The sequence below is a fragment of the Staurois parvus genome, unplaced genomic scaffold, assembly GCF_062004578.1.
Source record: "Staurois parvus isolate SC_StPar_1 unplaced genomic scaffold, SC_StPar_1.0 ptg000744l, whole genome shotgun sequence".
NCBI lineage: Eukaryota > Metazoa > Chordata > Amphibia > Anura > Ranidae > Staurois > Staurois parvus.
The window spans coordinates 1210540-1235575 of NW_028318540.1; the positions used below are offsets into that span (position 1 = coordinate 1210540).

At 39.7% G+C, this 25036-nt stretch overlaps 1 protein-coding gene across 2 annotated transcripts in view; it reads right to left on the bottom strand.

Moving 5' to 3' along the window:
• Nucleotides 1-25036, bottom strand: part of PKP1 (plakophilin 1) — a 100797-nt gene that overhangs the window by 9565 nt on the left and 66196 nt on the right. For both annotated transcript variants that reach the window (XM_089654103.1, XM_089654102.1), the window contains exons 6-13: nt 20919-21096; nt 20681-20795; nt 19642-19800; nt 11828-12004; nt 10491-10644; nt 10215-10401; nt 8782-8866; nt 8271-8375 (exon numbers count right to left, since the gene is read on the bottom strand). In XM_089654103.1, coding sequence (XP_089510229.1) covers nt 8301-8375; nt 8782-8866; nt 10215-10401; nt 10491-10644; nt 11828-12004; nt 19642-19800; nt 20681-20795; nt 20919-21096 — 1130 coding nt within the window. In that variant the 3' untranslated portion in view covers nt 8271-8300. The remainder of the gene's footprint in view (nt 1-8270; nt 8376-8781; nt 8867-10214; nt 10402-10490; nt 10645-11827; nt 12005-19641; nt 19801-20680; nt 20796-20918; nt 21097-25036) is intronic.

The following is a 25036-nucleotide window of genomic DNA, read 5'->3' on the forward strand; positions in this document are numbered from 1 at the left end:
CTCCCTGAACTGTCACCTGGAATGTAACAAAGTTGCAAGTATGGTGGCTGAAATCACTGACTGGGAATCATGTCAGCCACTATCCCTGCCCCTTTGTTCACATGCCCAGGAATTTTCAGTGTTGCTAAGGAAACTGTTGGTGCCGGCATCTGCTGCTTCCTTAACCTCCCTGGAGGTATTCCGAAATGTGACTCGGGGTAAAGTTTTAGCACCTCAAGCGGTAACCCCGAGCTACATTCGGGAATACCCTGCAGCGCTGCTCCGGGATCTCTTCTTCACTTACCTTGTCCTGCGTTCCCGCGATGTCCCTCCTGAAGTGTCCCCGGCAATGTCCTCCGGTTCCATTCCCTGCGACGACGGAACGTACGGGGGATGGAACGGCGGGAAATTTAAAAATGTGAAAAAGTGACATTCACTACACTAAAATCACATAGTAAAACATTACTGTATCAAAGCATTTCACATACATTTTGTCCCTACTGCTTTGTCCTGTGCCCTGCCTGCATTTTTACCTTTCTTTCTGCCTGGAAACTGAGAAATGACCATGGCGTCCAAAAAGCGTCCCTTTAGGTCAAAAACGGTTTTAGACCAGCTAGAGAACAGCGATAGTAAATTAGAACTACTTGCAGAATTGAGTGATAATGATTCGTGGGGAAATTTGTCATCAGACACTGAAAATGATTTTGCGACATTGCTCCGTTATGTGCAAACATGGAGCTATATTTCAAATTTCAGTATTTTTGGTTTGATTTTATTTATTTAAATTTCTTATTATTATATTATTATTTTTATGATTATTTATTAAATTCTAATTTATGATTTTGTGTTTCAAATTTTAACATACCCGGGATGTTTACTAAACTCTTGTTTGGACAGATTTCAGTGAGTTATTCCTAAAAATTACAGGCCTACAATAAAAAAAAATACATATTTTTCTGCAAAAAAATTGACCGCTTTGAGCACAGAAATACTGACATAATATGACTGCTAGGGAGGTTAACAACCATTGACAGCAGAAGGAAGCTGGCATATAAAATGCTATTATATATGCTGGTCTGCTCCAGCTGATTAGACTAAAAGTCCTGCTTTCAGACGGATGCCTGAACAAGCAAAGTTTGATTAAGACCTGTGTGAACCGGGACCAAATCCCTACTTGTGAGCTTTGTAAAAACAAGGAGGGGCTCAGAGGCTGCGTGGATGGAGTGGGATGAGACACAAATAGACTGCACAGCAAAGTACACTCCATTCTTAACATGTCAGAAGACTCTGACATACTGAGGAAGAGGTGGGGAAAAGCTCTGTTGATTTTTAGGGACTTCCTGCCAGTGAAGCTTAACCCAGAGGTCATAGAGATTACTTAGTCCTCCTACACAGGATACTTTTCAGTTTCAATATTTTTATTAGGAAAGTTTTGTTTTTAGGAATATAACAAGCTCAAAATATACCCTCGCAGGGGCAGAGCAGAACAATAACAAATAAACAGAGACATCCTGCTGACTTGTATTAGTCAAATAACGAAATGTCCAATGACATCAAGAAGGGACGGCAAAAAACCAAGCCAAATAGCAGCAGTAATTCAACATAATATCGGAAAAAAAAGAGAACAGAAAAAAAGAAAAATAAAATAAAATAAAAGGGAATCAGAAAGAAACCATGAAAGAAGGGAAACGAGAGGGATCACGGATCCGGGGCTATCGCAGGCAGCGACTATATGAGGCCATTATTAGTAGTAGGCAGGGATGGTAAGGAATAACGTATCCAAGGTTCCCAAACCTTAAGGAATCTTGGATGAGAATCATGAAGAACGCTAGACATCTGTTCATTGAACAACATTCATCCGGGTCCTCACCCCCTGGAAGGCTACCGAAGGGGTTCTCCAAGCTTTAGCTATAGCACGTTTGGCCGAAATGAATAGGTAGGATGCCAATTTCTGTTGAGACCTAGACAGACCCAAAATTTGGCAATGCAGGAGGGCCACCTTTGCATCCCTACGGACCATAATATGAAATAGCGTTTGTAGCAAACCAAAAACCCTAGACCAGAAGCCTATCAATCGCAGGCACGACCACCAAATGTGCAAGACGTCCCTGCGTAGACCACAGTTCCGGAAACACCTATCTCCGCCAGTCGGATTAAAGTGAGCAGTCCGACCCGGGACCCAGTACCACCGCAGTAGAACTTTGTAGGCTGCCTCAAGAATGACTGTATTGAATGAACATTTCGCCACCATCCCCCAGGCCCTACGCCAATCCTCCGCCGCAATCGAAACACCCAGATCTCGCTCCCATTGAGAGACAAAAGACAGGGGTGATATGAGGAAGACCTACTGTTAAGGGAGGCATAAATGACAGAAATGAGACCAGGGGACCCTGGGGAATGCTGACAAGCATGTTCAAAGGGCGTTTTGTGGTAAGGATATGTAGAGGTACAACAGAGGGATAGGACCCAGTGGCACAATTGCAAATACCGATAATATTCCCGTGGCGGGACCCCCTTGATTCTCAAAGAGACTCCCAAGATGGAAGCGTGCGAGCTCTCAGAAAATCATGTACAATAACAAAGCCATGGTAGGTCCACCAAAAGAAAGAAGGGGGATGTTCTAGGCCTGGTGGAAATAAAGGATTATGCGTAATCGGCAAAAGAGGTAGGAATGACTAAATCAAATTACCCGAATATTTTACAGAATCCCAGGTTCTTAAACTGTGAAGCATGATAGGGCTCAAATCCGGAGGGCGCAACTTAGGCGGGAGCCAAAGCAATGTAGTTAAGGAAAGCGGAGCACAGTTGGGTAATTCTAAGAGTACCCATAACGGGATATCTGTCGTGGCATGAAGCATAGACAACTGGGAAATCTGAGCCTCAAAATAGTATCTAGAAACGTGTGGAACTCCCAAACCTCCCTGTAGTCTATGAGTATACAGAATGGCTCTAGGGACGTTTATGAGCCCAAATAAAACTGAGAATCCGGTTCTGTAGTACTCGAAGAAAAGACGCAGGGACATGAATAGGGAGAGTACGGAAAAAGTACAGGATCTTCGGCAAGATAGTCATCTTAGCAGCATGTATCTAGCTAATCCATGATACAGAAGGAAACTGCCAAGAATGAAGCAGGGAAGTAACAGAGCGCAATAAGGGATAATAATTAGCTGAAAATAAGGCAGAGTAGGAGGAAGTAACTGTAACGCCAAGATAAGCTAGAGAATGGGATGCCCAATGGTAGGGAAACTGTGTCTGGAACTGTTCAACCAGGTCGGCAGGGAGCGTAATATTCAATGCTGTGGTTTTAGAAAAATTGATGCAAAGACCAGATATAGTCGAAAAATGGTCCAATATGACCTGGAAATTGGGGAGAGTGATGAGAGGATTGGTTAAAACCAAAAGGGCATCATCCACATAAATGTTGGCCTTGTACTGAGTGCTGGCATAGGGGACACAGAAATATCCAGGTGATTTTGAATGGCTGTAGCTAAAGGTTCAAGAGCGAGAACAAAAAGAGCAGGTGATAATGGGCATCCCTGTCTCGTGCCCCTGAAAATAGGGAAGGCTGAGGAAAAAATATCTGCATATTTAACAGAGGCCGAGGGAGACAATTATAAAGCCGAGATCCAAGCCAGAAATGCGTCACCAAACCCCCATCTAGACAGCATATATGCCAAGTATTCCCAAGAAAGTGAATTGAACGCTTTATAAATGTCTAGGGATAAAAGGAACCCTGGTAACCTGCGGCGATGTAAAATATGAATGAGATGGATGACTTTATGGATGTTATCAGCAGCTTGTCGCCCCAGAATGAAGCCAACCTGATCTTGATGAATAAGTGAGAGTAGATACTTATTAATTCGGGTGCTCAGAATCTTTCCCAGAATCTTCAAGTCCACGTTTAGCAGCGATATCCGTCTGAAAGCTTGCAGTTCAAAAGCATCTTCAGCTTTCTTAGGGATCATAGTAATATGCACCTGAAGAGACTCCAAAGAAACCTGGGAACCCTGTTTAAAAGAATTGAAAAAGGCCGTCAAATGAGGAACCAGAACGGTGGCAAATTTTTTATAATAGAGCCCAGAAAACCCAGTTGGGCCTGGAGCCTTGGAGGCCTTCAAAGATTTGATGGCTTGGTAGAGTTCAGATTCAGAAATATCCGCATTCAGGGCATCTCGGGCTGTATCGGATAAAGAGGGTAGGTGTAGCTCAGCAAAAAAGCTATCAGCATGTTCAGCGACGAAGGTGTTCGGTTTTTGGTAAAGAGAGGAAAAAAAAATCAGCAAATCTATGAGTAATCTTCACAGGGTCCGAGGTAAGGCCACCACCCACCCCGGTTTTTTGGCACTTGTATAAAACCTATGTCCGGCCCAACGTAAGGCCTTCTCAGCTCGTGTTGTGGAGAGAAGATCAAGTTCAGCAGCCACCACATATCAAGCTTTCCTATTGGTTGTAGTCGGGCAGAATTTCCAAGTAGCGTCCACCTTGGCCAATCTCGAGGTCAATTCCAACATCCTCTTCTCTCTGGCCCGTTTCCTGGACGAGGCAATTTGAATCAAATGACCCCTAATGGTGTCTTTGTGAGCCTCCCACAGAGAAACGGCCGAGGATACAGAACCCACATTGTCTGAGAAATAGGATTGAATGTGCGAAAGAACCTGGGAGCAAGAAGCCTGAGTGGTGAGCAGGGATTCATTGAGTCTCCACAGAAAAGAGGGCCGAGCCATACCAGAAAGACACAGTGAAATGTGTCATGTCACATTGGGTCATGATCAGACCAGTGTGAGGTCGAGATGACAATCTTTTGAATTGAAGATAAATGTTGGAAGCAAATGAAACCGTGATCTATTCTACAAAAGCTCAAGTGTGGGGCCGAATAAAAAGTGTATTCCCATGACGTAGGATGCATTTTCCGCCAGACATCAACCAAACCATAAGCTTGCAGCGTAGCACACAATTTAGATTCCTGAGAAAGGTCGTGGCTAGGTGTCGCTCCCTTCGGGTAATGGTGATTGACAGAGGAATTAAGAGCAACATTCGAATGACCCAGCGATAAGAGGATACCACGTTGGTGGTGCGAAATCACCTTCAGCAAGTGAGAAAAAAATTTGTGTTGAAATCTATTTGGCGCGTAATAACCCACCAGTGTCACATCCTGATCCCAAAGGGTACCCCAGAGGAGCAAATACCTACTGGTGGGGTCAGCTATTTCCAGGTTACAGGTAAACAGCAGATTGCGTCTTAAAGCGATCACCACGCCCCTATGCTTCTCAAGGGCCGAGGCAGAGAAAAAGGTCGGATAATAGTGGGAGAGGTAGCGCGGTGCGGAGGATTGAGAAAATCTTGTCTCCTGTAGGCAGACTACGTCCACGTCTTGGGACTTAAGATGATGGAACACTTTAGAACTCTCGGTCGGAGAATTAAAACCATGGATATTTTGAGAAAAAATCTTCAAACGTTTTAAAGCCATACTGAGTCAAGGGAATTCAGCTGCCAATGTACGGTAGGAATCTACAAAGGATACTTTTAACTGTTGGAAAAAGCATAGAATGATATATTTGCAGGTTTCAGTGCATGCACATTTTCATCTAAATATAGAGATTGCAATAAAAAGGAAAGTTTATTTTTGCTTTAGTAAAATGTTTACTCTCAGTGCAAAACCTTGGTGCCCAACAAGCATCTCGGGGCTGCATTCGGCCCACTGTGATCCAAACCTCTGCACACTATAGTTATAGTCTCTTCAGTGGGCTTTACACCTGGTACTGCCAGTTGTCAAGAAGAAATAATTTACAAAAAAAAGCATATTGATACATTTAATAAATTAATATAAAAAACCCTCTACCAATTTATCCTTGGCTTACACCAATTTGTTGGCTATTTTGGGTGAAAGTTGTATTTACTTCATAAGCAAGTGCAATGTCATTTAGAATTTAACAGATTTTAGAGCACCCGGATAGATTAAAAGTCCAACTTTTTATGCAGCACACCACAATACAAAGCATGTGCATTGTACTGAGCTGCAGCATAGATGCATTGCCCGCTACTGCAACAATGAGTAGGAGTGTCATTCAAAATGAATGCATTGGTTACCATGCATTGTTGTAACACATGGTAAGTTATACTGTAGGTTTTACTGTACTGAACAACACAAATTTAAGAAACATTTGTTGAGGGAAAAACAAGTTAAGTTGCCCGGCACTGGTCTATATAAACATATCTATATTTATCTATATCTGTCTGTATATTCATATATGTGAATCATTTTCATAGGCACTGGAATCACGTCATTAGTAAAACCTACTGCTATCAAAAACATTTTTATTTAAATAGTTTAAATACAGTGGGGGAGATTTACTAAAACTGGTGCCCACAGAATCCAGTGCAACTGTGCATAGTAACCAATCAGCTTGTTGGTTATATTGTCAAAGCTTAATTGAACAAGCTGAAGTTAGAAGCTGATTGGTTACTATGTACAGCTGCACAAGATTCACTGTGCTCTAGCTTTAATAAAAAAAAAAAATCTCCTTCATTGTTAGAACATTTAAGGTTTTTTATACCATTTTATTGCAGAGGCATATCTAGCCATTGAAAAGCTTGTGTAGCTTGGAAGAACATTATTTCTCACTATAAGGTCAATTCACTAAAGGATAATTCACTAAAGAATTTTGCATGTGATATGAAGGTCACATGACCCATTTTTCAGAAATATTGCATCAGATAAAAGAGTCAACTCATCAAAGAAAATTATCGAATGTGAGGGAAATACCGGACATTTGTTAAAAATGTGAGATAAATACCACAAAAAAGAGATAATTCGTTAAAGTCAATTCACTAAAGAGCACAAACATTCGTTATTGATCACCTGCCAGTAGGCAGTTGGTATATGAAACAAAGTACAAAATAACAATGAGGGGAACTCTGAATTGACTAGCAAATTAAAAGTACACAAAGTATCAGTGTGGAAATGTTATGCCCTGAGCTCAGGAAGGAAGATAAATTGTAACGTTTCACCAGAGGGAGACTTTTTTGTGAATGAAAGCACACTAGGATGTTTTCACGGTTTCATAGTATTTCTGTGTCCATTTATTTCTTCCTCTGGTGCAGTATTAGCATGTAAAAAAAAAGTGAAAAAACAACACCAAGAATAACACAAAATGTTAATGCATTTGGTAAATAATGCATGTTTCTTTAGTGAATTGACTAATTTTGAGGTAAATACCACATGAGTTATTTTAACTCAAAAATTAATGCGGTATTTATCTGTTAGTGAATTGAACCCAATGAATTATCAGCTAAAATAGGCAAAAAGAGTGATGAAGACAAGGCACAAACAGCTGTGCATAGTTGAGTGTGAGCTGTCACACAGTGGTATCTAGGTTTTTTTTTTTTAACACAGTGGATTAATCCATTGTCAGTTGGTACATTCCATTAATGTTGCAGGACAATGACCCAAAGCATACTGCAAAAGCAACCAAAGAGTTTTTTAAGGGAAAGAAGTGGAATGTTATGCAATGGCCAAGCCAATCACCTGACCTGAATCCGATTGAGCATGCATTTCATTTGCTGAAGACAAAACTGAAGGGAAAATGCCCCAAGAACAAGCAGGAACTGAAGACAGTTGCAGTAGAGGCCTGGCAGAGCATCACCAGGGATGAAACCCAGCGTCTGGTGATGTCTATGCGTTCCAGACTTAAGGCTGTAATTGACTGCAAAGGATTTGCAACCAAGTATTAAAAAGTGAAAGTTTGATTTATGATTATTATTCTGTCCCGTTACTTTTGGTCCCTTAACAAGTGGGAGGCACATATGCAAACTGTTGTAATTCCTACACCGTTCACCTGATTTGGATGTAAATACCCTCAAATTAAAGCTGACAGTCTGCACAGCACATCTTTTTCATTTCATTTCAAATCCAATGTGGTGGCGTACAGAGCCAAAAATGTTAGAATTGTGTCGATGTCCCAATATTTATGGACCTGACTGTATAACTTGGAATAACAGTCTAGTCTTAGAGCATCATTATGCATTCACCTGATCTTGTCATCGGTGCCATGCCATATAAAATGGAGAGACCCGTGGAAGAAACAGCATTTTTAGTTCAGTTTTCTTGTACTATTTTCATATATTTTTATCTGTATCTGTCATTTCTTCATTAAATGTTATACTTACAGTAAAGCATAATGGATAATGCTCAGATATGCACAAAGGCAGTAACATAAAGGGTAAGAAATTACTGGAGGATGTTAGTCAACAAACTCTCCTTACAGGGTACATTTTGAAAGCTGTTTCTTTACCTCATAGATAGGATGTCCTTAGAATATGAATTAAAAAATTCGTGAAACTGTGTTTCGAAGAGCAGAACTTGCTAGTGATCCCATGAAACTCTTATCCAGTCCTTGCTGTTTTGAGAAAAAAAGTTTGTTATTTTATGGTAAAATGGAGACATCAAACCTGGCAGAAGCAGAGTTCTTTAACAAGCCAATACCTTCTAAAAAGGTTTAGCCATTCACCAAGCTATAACAGAGGTGATTACTGACTTATTGCCCTAGGTTAATGAACTTTGCAAACTGCTCATTAATTTCCGAAATAAGCCAAACAGTGTATTACATTGGGTACATGATACTTTAAACAAAACTGACAGTACAATTAAAACATTTGGGCATTATAGCATGCAAATGAAACACAGGTAAACAGCTAGATAGCTTGCTGTTTGTGGTTTATCAAGAACTAACTGAAGAAGAGAAAATTACTGAATCACATCTGTTTTATCTATGGTAAGCATGGGACTGTAGAAAATTCCTTCACCTGTTTAAGTATTCCCTGCAACTCTTTTTGGGACCACATATCTGTCAGGAAAAGACGGGCAGCTTCGGCAGCTTTGGGTGAAGCTCTGTAAAACATGCAGGAATGTGATAAGCCTTTTTTTCTTATGTGTACTTAAAACACATGTTGTCTACTGAGCTCAATAGTTGAGGTTCATATAACACACATGACTAAATAAGCCACAGGAGTGACTCATGCCCCCTCCCCCTTTCTGTCTGCTATTAAAAGAAATTCAGTTAAAGAGATAGGGTATGAAATCAAACAGCTTTCTTTTAGATAACCCATAATGTTCAGTGACCACAGTGTCATGGATGAACTCTGTATTAAATATTCATTTTTAAAGTTAAGTTTATATAAACTGTACAAATATATAAACTAGTTTAAAACCATAAACTTAAAAGATATAATTCACATTGATCCCTTGTATTATAGTCACCCATTAAAATGTGATCTGGTTATGAAACAATCTTTATATCTTTGGAATGCTTATGGACTGTTCAGAGCCTATTGGTAGGTTGCATTCACTTATTCGCACAATCAGCTTCAAGCAAAAAATCCTGTTTTTTTTACATTTCTCTTGCATGTGATTGGGTATTCAAAGTAAACACAGCTTATCCACTTTGCTTAAGTGAATAGTCTATAGTCTCAACCAAAATGTGTAAATGATTTACAAATGGGATAATACACTCTACGAATCCGTCTCAAAAAATGCTTTCTTGGACTGTACCACAGTGTCAAAAGATTTTTTTATAAAGTCCCCCTGACTTCTTTTCTATAGAAAAAAAAATTATTAATAATAATAAGATCTTAGAAACCAGAGTTAATGATTCATGTATTCTTTGAAATACTGAGCTTCTTGAAAGATTAGCTACTCTATCAGTAACTGCTATGGATAGGCTAAAAGAGAAAAACAAATCGTGCTTTTGGGCTAAGCAATAACCCTATGTGCAGCTCAAAAAGAATAGACCTTGTAGCAAACAGACAAATGGGACTCAAGTTGTCATTTATTGAGACCCACAAAACACATGGCAAGTCCTGTGAGTGTCTGTGTTTCTTTTAATATTTATATTCATTCACCTGTGAACACAGATGGCCTATTGACAGCTTTATTAGTAGCCGTACAGCCACCATTTCCATACAGATCCATTGTGTCACAGTTGTGTAAATATGTATATATATATATACATATTTACACAACTGTGACACAATGGATCTGTATGGAAATGGTGGCTGTACGGCTACTAATAAATATATATATATATATATATATATATATATATATCAATTTAGAAAATGTTGCACAGTCCATCAATTGACAAGCCAAAAAATTAAATGAGGTAAAAAGACACTTTTGAAGGATAGGAAGGCTAAGAAAGCTAAGAAGCTACTAAATACTTCAGACATATATTCCTTACCCACTCTTACACATATTGACCAAATTTCCCACTAGGTTGGTAGAAAGGTTTTGCTTTGCTAGTTGAGGCTGGGACATAACAAGATTTCTCATGGTGTAACAGGCTGAGGACAAGATATCTTCTGAGTTTGTTGCACTTGTAGAGGTTTGGGACAGGAGGCGAGAAACATCTGGAATCACCTGGGTACCTGATATAAGATGTAAAGTGGCAAAATGAAGGAGCTTCATAAAAGAATGAGTGTTAGAGGACTGAGGTAAACATAGTTGTGTTGCTTACCCATGCTTCTGTGCAGAGAAGGGTGACGAGACATGTTGCTTAGCAGAGATGCTCCTGTTTTTACTACATCCGAATTTCCAGACTGAAGCAATCGTGAAATTTGTGGGAGTCCATTTTCTTTCAAACCAATAATCTGACTCATCCCATTAGACATCTGGAAATAAAAATAAATCTTAAGAAAGGTTTTTACAAGATTACTGTTGTGAAGGCTCTCTGACATTTTACTGGGCCATTCACAGTCTTTACACATAAGGCCTGGGCAATGTTCTGTTTGGCATAAAAATCAGACAGATTGCAAGGTTACTCATAACCATAAGAAAGAAAAGATTTTTCTCAAACTCTGTATCTTACACATAGCATAGCACTGAGTCATTCGCCATTGAAACAGATGTGTGTTGGTATTGTGCTTAGACTGGCAGATCTGTACTGCATATTCAGCAGAGATGTAAACAGACTGTAATTTCCCCTTCTCATTTACAGTTTACAAAAAACACAGTAATTAGGAAAAAACTAATGAGTTTTCATCATGCAGTAATTACATTTAGATTAAATCAGACACATACTTGAAAGCCAGTGAGCACTGAAAGATCAATTAATGTATGTTGGAGTTGGGAGGAAATGCAAGGCCAGGGTAAAGATAAACACCGTTAGTGTCCAGAAAACTGTTAATAAATGGGTTAGGTAACACTGGCACCTTATCCAAGAGTTGCCATCAACAGCTTTGGGCTTAACACTGCAGCTGCTGACACAGTACTTGAAACAGTACTAAACCCCAAACCAAAAATGTAATATATTGCAGCTTACTAATCATTAGATGTGGTGGTTGCATATAGTTTTCCTTTTTAGGCTATTTTTCCTGTTTTCATCTTGGGTCCTGGCCAGTAACACACTTCCTCTATTAGGGTGTCTACACTCTGGATGAAGGCGCAACAGAGGCACCCGTGGACAGTAGAATTGTCAGTCTGGGAGGAAGGGAGTGTTAGATTTAAGTACACTATCTAATTGAAGCTGAACTCCAGCACTTCATAAGCAGTTATAGCAACAGTTTTGTTCCTTTTGAGATAAAGGTTTTACATAAATGAATAAAAGTGGACCATTGTAAGCATGTCTGTCAGCAGCATATGGTTTGTCTCAACCTTCTAACTGCTACATCTTCAAGACAGCTTGTTCTGTTAAAAACATCTGGCTTACTGGCAGGATTCTGGGGTGAAAATATAAGGAAGAAAGCCTAAAAAAAGAGAACTAATACAACCATCACATTAGTAAGCTGCAATATAATAAATGTTTGTGTTTGGTCTTTATATTGCTTTAACTTCCTTTGCATTTCAGTAACTCACCGACCCCTTGCTTGCAGTCAGGTTCTGAAGAGCTCCAGCACTTGCTTCCAATATAGAGTCCTTCTTACTCTGTCCCAGAAGAGACAGGTATGTCTTTATAGCGCTGGAGTGAGACAGCAGAGCAGACCCTTTAGGATTAACATCTTCTTCTGGAAGTGGCAGCTCAAAGTTATTATTCTATGGAAAACACAATGTAATTGTTATTATGTGCTAAATGTAAGTTCTACCCCCATAGAAGAATTTGGTATTATGAAAAGGAATATTTCATATTTTTTAAAGATCATTTGAAGAGTATGTGAACTCAACATTTCATATTCCTAAGATGTGCATGATGTACCATGTACTTGTATGAAAAAGTATCATGTTCTCTTTGTATTGCTTATAATTCAATGTACATGCATATCACAATTGTCTAATACCTTGTTAGAACATGTCATATGTGGTGGGGATATTTTACTTTTTCACAATTATTTTTAGAGGTATCTTTGGCTCAAACATTTGCAAGGAAGAATCAGATTAGAAATCGACAAGTATTCTTAAAAAGGTTTGGAACTTGAGCTGTTAGGAGAGGGGTGTTATCAATTTGAAGGTTTGACAGATGGATACCAGAGTGGCTAGTCACTAACAAGACAAAATAGACCTGTCCAAAGATATAGCAACGACTTCACCAAATTTCCTTTACTTTCACTTTCAATGATAATCGAAAGGACAAATAGAAAAGGTGACTCTCCCTAATGGGGTCGCAGACAGCAATAAAAAGTATGCGTTGTATGAAAAAATATCCTGTTCTCTTTGTATAGCTTCCTTTGTCTGAAATCCCTGGTGTTCCTGCCAGTCCTTCTGCCTACCTTTTAAAAACTGACCACACTAGGCTTGAAAGCACAGAATGGTCAATTCTCTAGCTGTGCTAGGAACTCAGTGTGCTCTCTTCCAAAGATCAGACTTCTGCTCACATGCCCCCCCACACCTGCACAGACATTTACTGGGTTGTTCAGTCTACAGCTGTTTCTCCTCCCTCAGCTCTCTGTTCTCAGCTGCATAGGGAGCGTATAGGATGTGTGATCACTTATAAAACAGGGAATACAAGTTTTTTTCTTTTTAATAATATTTTTATATCTATACACCTTTCATTGCTGTTGCGCTTTGAATGACAATTGCGTGTTCATGCAATGTTGTACCCATATGAAATATTTAATAATTTTTTTCACACAAATAGAGCTTTCTTTTTTTTGGTATTTACTCGCCACTGGGTGTTTTATTTTTTGCACTATAAACAAAAAAAGAGCAAAACATTTGAAAAAAAAAGTTTTTCTTTGTTTCTGTTATAAAATTTTGCAAACAGGTAATTTTTCTCCTTCACTGATGTGCGTTGATGAGGTTGCACTGGTAGGCAGCACTGATGGGCACTGATAGGCTGCACTGATAAGGTGGCACTGATGAGGCGGCACTGGTGGGCATTGAGGAGGAGGCACTGATGATGCTGCACTGATATTCAGCAATGATGGGCACTGATAGGCGTCACTGATGGACATTGACAGGTGGCACTGATAGGCAGCACTTATGGGCACTGATGGGTGGCCCTGACTGGTGGCACTGATTGACAGAACTGACTGGTGGCACTGCTGGGAACTGATAAGCGCAACTGCTGGGCAGCACTGATGGGTGGCACTGAAGGACACTGGTGGGTGGCACTCATGGGCACTGGTGAGTGGAACTGCTGGGCATTGGTGAGCGGGACTGCTGGGCACTGATGGGCGGCACTGATCATCAGGTCACTGATGATCAGTGCCCTGATGATCAGTGCAGATGTTCTATGTGACATCTGCCGGTTATCGGCATTACTTTGTGCTGCTGATAATCGGCAACTGTATTTACTTTGTGATCTGCTGTGTCATTGGACACAGCTGGACACAGCTGGCCACAGCTGACACAGCTTTTACCATGTGGTAAAAGGCTGCTGTGATTGTCCTTTTACCATGTTATGTGATCAGCTGTGTCCGCAGGACACAGAGATCACTGACAGTGCCAGGTGAACTCTGGGAGGTGCATTCTGGGAGGATCATATGAAGCCCTCCCAGAACTGGACAACTGCACTATAGCCATCATTTGGTTATAGCATGGTTGTAAAGTGGTTAAACTGAATGGGTTGTTTTATATGGTGAGTGTTTACATATACTTCATACACCAGGTCAGTGTGCCAAGCAGAAAGAACCATAACATAGCAAATGCCAAAACAATAATAATAGATAGGTGTATAGACTCCTACCAAAGAAAAACCCCAAAGTTGCATCTCAGGGGCATATGGTTGGCTCACCTGTGGGGGGACCAAAAAGGGAATCTGCTCAAGAATAAGTTCACCTTTTAAAAAAAAAAATAATAAATGCACATCTTTTTGCAGGTAAAAAAATGTGCATTTATTTTTTTTTTAACTTGAAAGCACTTCACTCGCGATCACTCCTGCAGACCTGTCAGTGTATCTGTCTGCTCATACCTCATATGGGCAAGCAGATACACACTGACAGGGAGACTCAATGAACTACCACAGTGCTCACCAGTGTCATTTAGAACTAGAAACTGACAGCCTCAAAGGCTTGTAGGGACTTGTAGTTTTCCAATTCACAGATAGTGGCAGTGAGCGGGGGTATTGTTGTAATTGATACACAAGTGTATGAAAGTGTGTTGGGGTGCTGGTAGCTAGGTAATTGGTATTTCAGATCACAAGACGCACTACAATTTATAGAAGATCCCCTACTCGCTGTCAAAACAGGGACTTGGGGGGGATGCTTATATGGGTGTAACATGTTACAAAAGGTGAACTTATACTTTCACCCAAGAAAGGTATATAGAGTAAATGGTAATAAGTCATATGTGATTCGCAAGTCACAAGGGGCACACAGTCTATAGACAGAGCTGGCTCAACAACATTATGTGGCAACACCAGATCATAGCTGCATCTCCTACACATATCTGTCCTCAACAGCAAAGGGAAGACAAGGAAAAGGCAGTTTCAGCCAAGATCGATCAAACTGTGAAAGAGAAACCCTCAGATGTCCTTAATAACAGTCGCCAGAGACCAGCCAACACCAAGGCCAGAAACTCTTTTAAAAAGGTACTATGACTAGTGTGTTAAAAGAGTGGCACTGCAGTCTGGAGATAAAGTTCTTGTAAGTAATATGTCAGAAAAGGGAGGCCTAGGAAAATGAACACACTGGGAAAAGAAAGTGTACAAGGTAAGGGAACAGATATTATAAGAGCATATCTATAAGGTAAAACCTGAAAATGCCAACAAACCAGCAAGAGTGATTCATTCCAAACTGGCAATGATTTGCGTTTAAAAGGTATAACGCCAGATATGCCAAAAATAATTACCACTAGGACCAAGAGTGGAAGACAGCAATAATGCAGAGAGCACATATTCAGATACGATGAGTACTATGTGGATTGTCCTAAACTCTTCCAAAAAAGTGGAAAATGAATAGTTCCCCTATTATGACCCAAAGCTGAAGAATTCTATACTCGATCCAAATCTTTCTCCTGAACAGCTAGGAAGGCATGAACTGACTAATGAAGTAGTTTTGAAACCCTCCAAAGAAACTGAGAAAGAAAGTATAGCAGAATCTTCTCAGCAGGAGGCAGAATTACAACTAAGAGATGAAACAGTTGCACCAACCCTCCATGAACCAATGACAGAGGTAAGCATATCCTCTAAACAAAGTTATACTCTAGAACACAAAATCAAAGGTGATACTAACATATGAGATATTGGCAATTTTCAAAAGTGAGATGTTTCCACAAATATGTTTGAATAGCACTGTGGCCCCAAGGCACAGAAGGGTCAGTTAGAAGTTCCCTCATGTTCACATTTCTTGTCAGGAACATATGCTGGTAGTTATTTACATCAGCCTTTCTCAACCAGGGTGCCTTGGGGTTTCTTCAGGGGAGCCTTGGCAAAATGCCTAAAAATTGCCCAAAACTTGTATACAAGCCAGCTGGTGGGACAAGCCTGCATTTTAGGTACACAAAGCCATAGGGTTTCATTGTGCACCATTACGACCTTCTAGCCGCTGGTATCCTGACAACCAATGACATCATCATTTGATAAGGAGGATGTCAGCTGCCTGCACAGCATCCTAGTTTGATCCTCCCCTGTCCCTTTCCATCAGTGCTGGGGTCACATTCGCTCAGTGATGGAGAAAAACTGAAGGAAAAGAGAAACACTGGAATACTAGTCAGTACCAGTGTACAAAAGTGCATTTGCTTTGGAAGAATAAATCACCTCTAATGTTGGGTGCCCTACATGTGTGGATGTTGCTGCAGTATATAAAAGTATTTTAGAATGGAGTGCCCTTTTAAAATTATGGACAGTCTAGAGGCACCCTATTTTAGAATGGGGTGCCTCAAGACTGTCCATAATTTTAAAGTGTCCCTCAGGACTATCCATAATTTTAAAGGGTGCCTTGAATGAAAAAAGGGTGAGATTAGTTAAATCGGATATAGAGGTTATATCTATTTCAGATCATGCCCCGCTTAAGGTAAGATTACGAATGGGTAGAGAAGGAAATAGAAGGGCTATGTGGAGGTTAAATGAGACTCATATAAATGACCCAGATATAGAAAAAAGATTAAAGGAAGAGCTAGAACAATTTTTTGAAATAAATGAAACAGAGGAAGTAACATTGGCAACGATATGGGGGACACATAAGGCATATATGAGAGGAATCTTGATTGCGGCAGGAAAAAAAAAAAGAGAGATCGTGAAAAGAGGTTAAAAGAGGTAACTGAAGAGATATATATATTAGAACAAGCACATAAAAAAAGCAGGATTTAGATTTATATGAGAAGATAATTCTTAAAAGAGATGAATTGAAAGATCAGAAGAGCAAGAAACAAGGAAAATCTTTAATAGAGTTTCAAGAGAAAGATACCAGTGGGGGAATAGACCGGATAAATATATGATGAAGAGACTGAAGGAAAAGAAGTAAAAAAACTATGTAGAAAAATAAAAGGATGAGAACGGAGACCTAGTCTATACCACCACTGGTATTGATGAAAGTTTCCAACGGTTCTATAGTGGGCTGTATAATGTGAACCCCCATGAAACAAAATGTAATAGAGGAAGATAAGAATAGGAGACGGCAAGAATGTTTGGTGGAAGCAGATCTACCAAAGACTGCAAAAGAAAAATTAATATAATTAGAATGGAATATTTCTCAGGACGAAATTAGGGAGGATTTGAAAAGTACGAAGGGAGGAAAGAGCCCGGGCCCAGATGGGTATACGGTGGAGTATTACAAAAAATTCAAAGAGATATTAATCCCCAAACTCTGTGGATATATGAATGCGTTGGGAGAAGGAATGGGAATGAGAGGAGAATCATTACATGCCCATATAACTATTATTCTTAAGGAAGGAAAGGATGGCTCTCAGTGTGCTAGTTATAGACCCATATCATTGTTAAATACTGATACTAAATTATATGCGAAAGTTCTGGCTACTAGGTTGAAGGAGCTGATGCCGGAATGGATACATTTAGATCAGGTAGGGTTTATACCAGGAAGAGAAGGGAAAGATAATGGATTGAGAACACTGTTCAAAAGGTAAAAAGAAGTAAACAGCCAACAATAATATTGTCAATTGAGGCAGAAAAAGATTTCGACAGAGTAGATTGGGGTTCATGATAAACACACTGGAGGCTTTGGGAATCGGAGATAAGATGATGAAGTGGATAAAGGGGCTTTATAGTTGTCCCTCTGTGGCGGTGAAAGTTAATGGGACTCTGTCTGAATCCTTTGGTTTGTACAATAGAACTAGACAGGGTTGCCCTCTGTCACCATTATTGTTTGCTTTGTACTTAGAACCATTATTAGCATCAATAAGAAAGAATATAGATATCTCAGGAGTTAAAATAGGAGGAGTAGAACATAAAGTAGCAGCATATGCGGATGATATGCTATTTTATATAGAGAATCCTAGAATAACATTACCCAACTTAATGAAGTTAAAAAAACAATATGGAGAACTATCTAACCTAAAAATAAATCCTACAAAATCAGAGATATTAAATATTAATGTTTCAAAACAGGATAAGAAGAATCTACAAGAAGACTTCCCATTCATTTGGAGGGAAAGAGAATTAAGTTATCTGGGAATAAAATTAACTTCTACAATAAAAGATTTGTATCAAGCTAATTATATTCCATTAATAAACGAAATTAAAGATGAGTTAAGAAGATCATCAGGAGGTTGGGTTTCATGGATTGGATGAATAAATTTAGTTAAGATGATAATAGTACCAAAAATCCTGTTAAAATTTTTTTTTGGGGGGGAAGAAGAGGGGATGTGTTTGAATAATAATGTTGATATTTATGTATTTATGTTTTTTGTTATATATGTTGTCAAATTTTTTATATAAAGGAAAATTAATAATAAAAGAGATAATAAGAAAAAAGATTGAGAAACACTGATTTACATAATACAGGCCGTGAATCATTTTCAATATTCTTAACATTAGGAGATATTTATTTAAAAAGGGTAAGTATACAGCAGGAAAATTATAGACCTCCCAACGATATTATGAGGCTGCAGCTAGAGAGAGTACTAAGTTATAGAATGTGACAACAGGGGAGCGATACAATCAGGAGCATGGTAAACTCAGAAGACACATGAGCAATATATGTTCTGTGCTCTTCTTTGCCTGATGCAAATACACCCTATACTCAGAATACCGTCAATCCTGTAATGCATCTATATCCAAAAGTGTTACATACTGTAAAATCTAATTGCAAGTCAAAAGGTAAATGTTACTTGTTCTGTACTGCTGCCATATTTGCAACAGTATGGAACCATACATTTCTAGATTTTTCAATGCATGTGCATCAACGGTGTGTGAAAGCCTCTATACTCCATGTTACATTAGGTCTACTCGACTTCAGACAGTGGGAGTATTGTAAATGACCTATGTAATTTGTAAAACAGTTGGGAATTTGTGGGTGCTACATAAATTAAAAAAAGATGGGACTTGTTATGACAACTGATTACGGTATGGTTCCAGCATAACCAATAAAACATCATGAAACACTTATTTACCAATTTTACGTCACTACCAAGTATGACAGTTTGAAGTAGACAAGTGTTTTGTTTCTATTAGTTTTTCGGACGAAATTGTATTTTTTGTAGATTCAGATGTATACAAATCTCTGCATGGACATAGTAATGAATGACAATGAATCTGAAAAAAGTTATAACGAAATTAACAAATGCATTCATTTCTTTTGTTTCATTTACGTGACGTCACATGATGCGATATCGGGGCCATGGGGAAATTAATTCAATTTTCAGATTCGATCGATAGTTCAAATTCAGATAAAGAATGAATCTAAATTCCATTCCATTTGTTAATTTGGATGCACATGACGCCAGTCGATATTGTGCAATCAGCTCATGCCATTTCCCTTGGTGGGTTGAACTAGTCTCCGAAAATATCAAATCCTTTCGATTCAAATCTGTCTGATTCGATAATATATTGACTATAAAGCAATCTTCAGGAAAAACTGCTAAATCTTTTGAATCCACCCAGACCAACGCATGTACGAAATGAATGCTGAAGATGCGAAACAAATCCCAAAAATAAATTGGGTCAACATAACGAATGTGACGAAGCAAAATTCTTCAATGAACAAATGTATCCGAAATGAAATGAAATGACCATTTCCAGCATGCACATGTCTAGATAGAAGTTGTTGTTTCTGTAAAACATTAGTAGAATGTATCTCTGCTTTGAAGTATATGGATACTGTAAAACGGGAATATTTTACCTGTATCTTCTCACTCTTATTGCTGAAACAGCCAGTAGATGTTTTGTCTGTTTGTTGGTTGCGCAACATTTGCTCATTCAGTTGGGAATACTTATTGGGCACCTCCGAATCCAAATGGTAAGAGAGATTATGCAGAATACAAGCACAGTTCTCCACTGACTAGAAAAGCAACATAATAGTAAAGAGTTAGGGTATTTGCAAAGATAACACAAACATAAAGGGTTATTAAACCCAGGACCCTGCATTCACTATATCTGGTTTCCCACAGTACACAGAACATGGAAATGCAATTATTTTAGTAAATATAAACGGCTAATAACCTTTTCTCATCAACAGTTAGAGCAGTCTTGTGACTTCTTTCAGTGTCTAGCAGAGCATTGGTTAAAACTTGTAGGTGGAGTTTTCATTCTCCCCTGGTTGCCCTATGAGGCTGAATAATCCCCAACTCTCTGTCTGGGCAGCACTTATTGGCTCTGTGCTGATCACATGCACTATCCCAAGAAAAGAAAAAAAACTCTCTAGCAATACACAACAAACTCGGCATCTGCACAGGACATGGAAATGCAATTATTTTAGTAAATATAAACTGCTAAATATCTTTTCTCATCAGCAGTATATAGTAGTCTTGTGACTTCTATCTGTGTCTAGCTGAACACTGGTGAAAGCTTATAGGATGAGTCTTCATTTTCTTCTGGCTGTCCTATGAGGCTGCATAACCCCTAACCCTCTGTCTGGACAGTGCTGATTGGCCCTTTGCTGATCACATGCACCTTCCCACACTAAACTGAGCATGTTCAGAGTGACTCCAAGAACTCTGTACTATTAGCATATAGATTGGGGGCAGTAGAAGAAGGGGAAGATCAGAGAAGACAGGATCTAACAACCTTTTTACTCAATGTGGAGGAATAACCCCTTAGGTTCCACAATGAATATAACAAGCATGCTTTACTGCATATACAGACTGATTTTACTGTTGTGGGTTTAGTAACACTTTAATATTGTTTAGCGCTAACTTAACAGAGCTTATTCAACCCCCTACCTTATCATCTGGGTTATTATTGGTCACTTGTTTCTGAATGTAATGCATCAAAGAGTCCACCAAGCCTGGAGTGTTACGCATAGTTTGACGACCAACCTCTGCTGAACTAAGATTCCTGAAGATGATCAGAAGTTACATTGCAGCACAAACAACAAAAGGGAAAGTTTGACAGCATTGTGTACATTACAGGAAATAATATGCAGTAAACAGCAAAAGACTTGTTCTTTGACATTTTTACCTTAAACACCCAGTGGCATTGAAAAATATTTCAGGGTGCATGTTACTTTTTTGACCAGGCACTGAATTCTCTGTCCAGCCAGAGAATGGAATCACTACACATTCATTCAGGACAGGGAGAGCTTCCCTAACAAGTTCCTCTTTTAGTTGGTCTGTAGAAGATAAATTCCACAAAAGACCTGTAGTACAAAAAGAAAAGTCGGGGTCACTTATAAAGAATAGTATAAAATTAGGATGCTTTTAATTTACATCTTTTTAATTCTAAATGCTCATGCAGCATGTATAAAACATTTCAGAGAGCAGCAACTACTTTTGGCTACTATAACAAAATTAGACAAGTTAATGGCCTCTCTAAGTATTAAATAATTTGGGTTACTTGTATACAAACAATATAGTTTGTAAGGGCTCATGCTAAAGGACATTCTTTCCAAATGCAGCCATTTCCATTCAAATGTAGCTGCACTTCACTCTACCAGTCAACACTATGTTTTAGGCTAGGTTCACACTCATGCGGTGTGGTACATCGCATTTGATTCGCACAGGAACAGCATCGGATTCCTGTGCAAATCACATGCAAATTGTGTATGGCTCAAATTGCACCTCATCCGCACCAAAAAGGTACAGGACCCTTTTTTGGGTCCACACTAGAATTGAATCGCATGGGTATTCACACCTATGCTATCAGATTCTGCACATGGCACTGCGTTTTGCGGACCGATTTTGGGGTGTAGTTAACTTAACATACACACCTGCAGAGGTGCGCATGAACGAGGTTAGATTCTGTTGAGGTGCGGACCGTATCAGTGTGAACCCAGGCTTAATCCTTATGCTGCTAGCATTAGTAAAAGGATAAGAATGTATATCTTATTTGTTTTGTTTCAAACATTTTTACGTTTCTTCGGTTACTTCCTGGTTTCCAGGCCTAGGCAAAGGATGTCATATATCCTAGGAGTGTTCAGGAGGGGTTTGCTCAGCTATGCAAACCCTCCTGCCTGTATGCCTGAGCTAAGGACAGATGGATTGCAGGAAGCAACTGCTACATGAATCATCTGCCCATACTGAAGATGGCCACAGCCAGAAATGCTAGGGGGTGTTTTTCAAATTGATTTTTCAGCAGAATATAGCATAGAGACATGGATATATGGGTGCGTTTGCTTAGAAAATTGAAAATGAATTAAATCGTGTTCTTAGTTTGTGGTGCTCAGATGCAGTGTAGTTCTGTTTTAACAAGAAAGCTGTGTTTTGTCCTGTTTGGCCTGCAGTTTAAATGTACCTTAGTAGGAAATGCTGCATTCAAACACATTCAGGGCAATGCAAAGCAGGTCGAACCAGGGGTGGACTGACAACTCATGGGGCCCCAGGCAATAGGGGATCATGGGGCCCCTGTGTCCTTGCCCAAACTCAAAAAAGCCTATGAAAAAGGTACCAGGGGCCTCTCATGGGGCCCCCTACTGACCCCGGGCCCTTGGGCAGTGCCCGAGTTTCCAAATGGTCAGTCTGCCCCTGGTTTGAACTCAGCCTGTGAACTGTCAGCTGTACTGTTCCATTGGAGTCAATGGCAATTTGCTGACTTGTGTTTCAAGCACACATAACACCCAGGTAGACTATGCCCCTGTTTATGCCCTAACACTTCATAGAAGACACTCTAACCTTCAAAGAAACATAATACACGGCGGTTGATTTACTAAAACTGGAGAGTGCAAAATCTGGTGCAGCTTTGACAAAAATAACCCCTCTAAGATGACTGGTTTTTATGCAGAGCTGCCTCTGAGTTTGCACTCTCCAGTTTTAGTAAAGCAACCCGACTGTGTCACTACCACTGTATTATGCACACAGCAGGACCTGCTTGGGTGGAAGCTAGTGTTGCTACCTCATCCTTTTAAAACCGAACACATATTAATTACACAGGTTCTGTGGCTGATTAAGGTGATAATTAAACTCACTCAGTGCCTTATCTGCAATAAATTTGCCTCAGAACTTGTGTAATTAATATGTGTTTGGTTTTAAAGGGATGCGGTGACAACCCTATTGGAAGCCAATAAACCTTATGTTATGTATGTTTGGGTTATGAAAAGACACCAGAGCAACTAGAGGAAACCCACACATAGACAGTATCTGAGGACTGTAAAGCAACAATGCTATCCATTTAGTCACTATGCTCTCCAAACTGTTATGAAAAGTATACGATTATTTTGATAATGGCTACAAAGACCAATGTGTACTGAATATAGAAATGCTTGTTCCTTTAATCTGCATGAAAATGTCACAGGCAATCTTCCTGAGATCCTGTGTACATACACAACCACACATTGATTTGTTTGTGCACAAAATGTGATGATAAGTGCACTTTATGTAAATATGGTACCTTGATTTCACCCCACCTAGATAGAAAATTCCTAAACAGACCGATGTACCTTAAACTTTCAGCTATTTAAAAGCTATTTAACCTGCCTGGGAGTTTTGGACATGGTTTCAGACCTCTGGCACTTCTATAACTCTTGAAATTCAGTTTATGTGCAAGGAAATGTAATTGGAAATAATGACACTCTCCGTGGCTAGGTGGAAGCATATACCAGCCACAGCTATTATCCTCTATTGCACCTTTGGGTGCATGCACTTGACCGCAAAGAGCACTGGGGGCTCCAGAGGCTTCGAACACTGTCCCAGCCTAGGCAAACCCAGCAATGAAAACTACAGATTATCTGGATTATCTGGGAGTTAAACTAACCTGCACTTACTCAATTCTTTTTGTGAACAATTACTACCCACGCCTTCAAAATGTCACCTCTCTCATGCAATCATGGCATTTCCCCACTCTGTCATGGATTGGCTGCATACACGCTTTTAAAATGACTATCCTCCAGAGAATCCTATACTACTTTCAAACCCTACGCTCCACTCTTTGCACTCATAGACAATGAGGAGGGCTTGGGGTTCCTAATATAGTAAAATATTACATGGCAACGCAATCGCCCAATTGACCAGCTCATGCCACTATGGAAGTCCCATTGTGGGTGCTCTTAGAAATCCCTAATCGCTCGCAAATCGCAGTGTCGGCCCTACTGTGGCTCCTTCATGGACTCTGCCCTCCCTTCCTAAGCCCCCTCATTCTACACAGCCTTTCTACCCCTTCTTCCACTTTTCAATAACCCTTCATTCCCACCACGTCTCGATCAACCAGGAACATTTCACACAGGTTCACCATTTCCTCACACTCCGCACTTTTCCTTCCTGGTCCTCTTTTGAGAAGATCTACGAGGCACCACCTGTGGAGATTTTTCATTATGCCCAACTCTGCTATTGGGTAACCTCCCTAAGACTTAACTTTACCTATCCTTTTAAAATCATTTCAATGATTTTACCTCTTACAAATCCTGATGGGAACTTGACCTATCAACCTTTATTGACCCTGAGGAGTGGAGTAAGGCCTGTTCTTCCATTGTGAAGTGCTTCTTTATTACTGCCACATTAGCGGCAGCATACAAGGTACTGTTTAGATGGTATTGGGTTCCGGCTCATATAGCAAATTCAAATCCATCATACAGCGATAGGTGCTTCAGAAGTTGCAGCCACATAGAGATGTCATTCATATCTGGGGGTTCTGTCCACACTTGCCGTGCTTCTGGTCCAGGGTTTTCGGGCTCATCTACACTTTATTTCATGTTCTTATATGCAAGGACTCCAAGCTGGCTGTAATGCATTGCCTGATTCAGGGTTTTTGTTCATATCAATAAAAACTTGCAACCTCTTTGTTTATTGCTGTCATATGAGCCATAACTGATGTCTGGAAGAAAACCTAATTTTTTTTGCTGCGGTAAAGAAAAGCTTGACCTCCATCATGATCAAAGAAAAGATGTCTAGCATCTAACATGACTTCCATGCTAAGTTTCTTAAAGTGTGGGAACCGTGGTGGTCATATGCTCTCCCCACCCTGCATCTGACCAGTTTGGACACCCTATAATTGACTCTATGTGTATCCAAGCCTGCAGGAACCTTACCCCTCCCCATATTTTCTCCTCTCCCCTCTTTTTTTCTTCTTTTTTCTTTCTCTTCTTTCTCATTTTTGTTTCTCTTTAGTATGCCCCTAGGCCCCCAGACCTAGGTATTTCACACGGATCC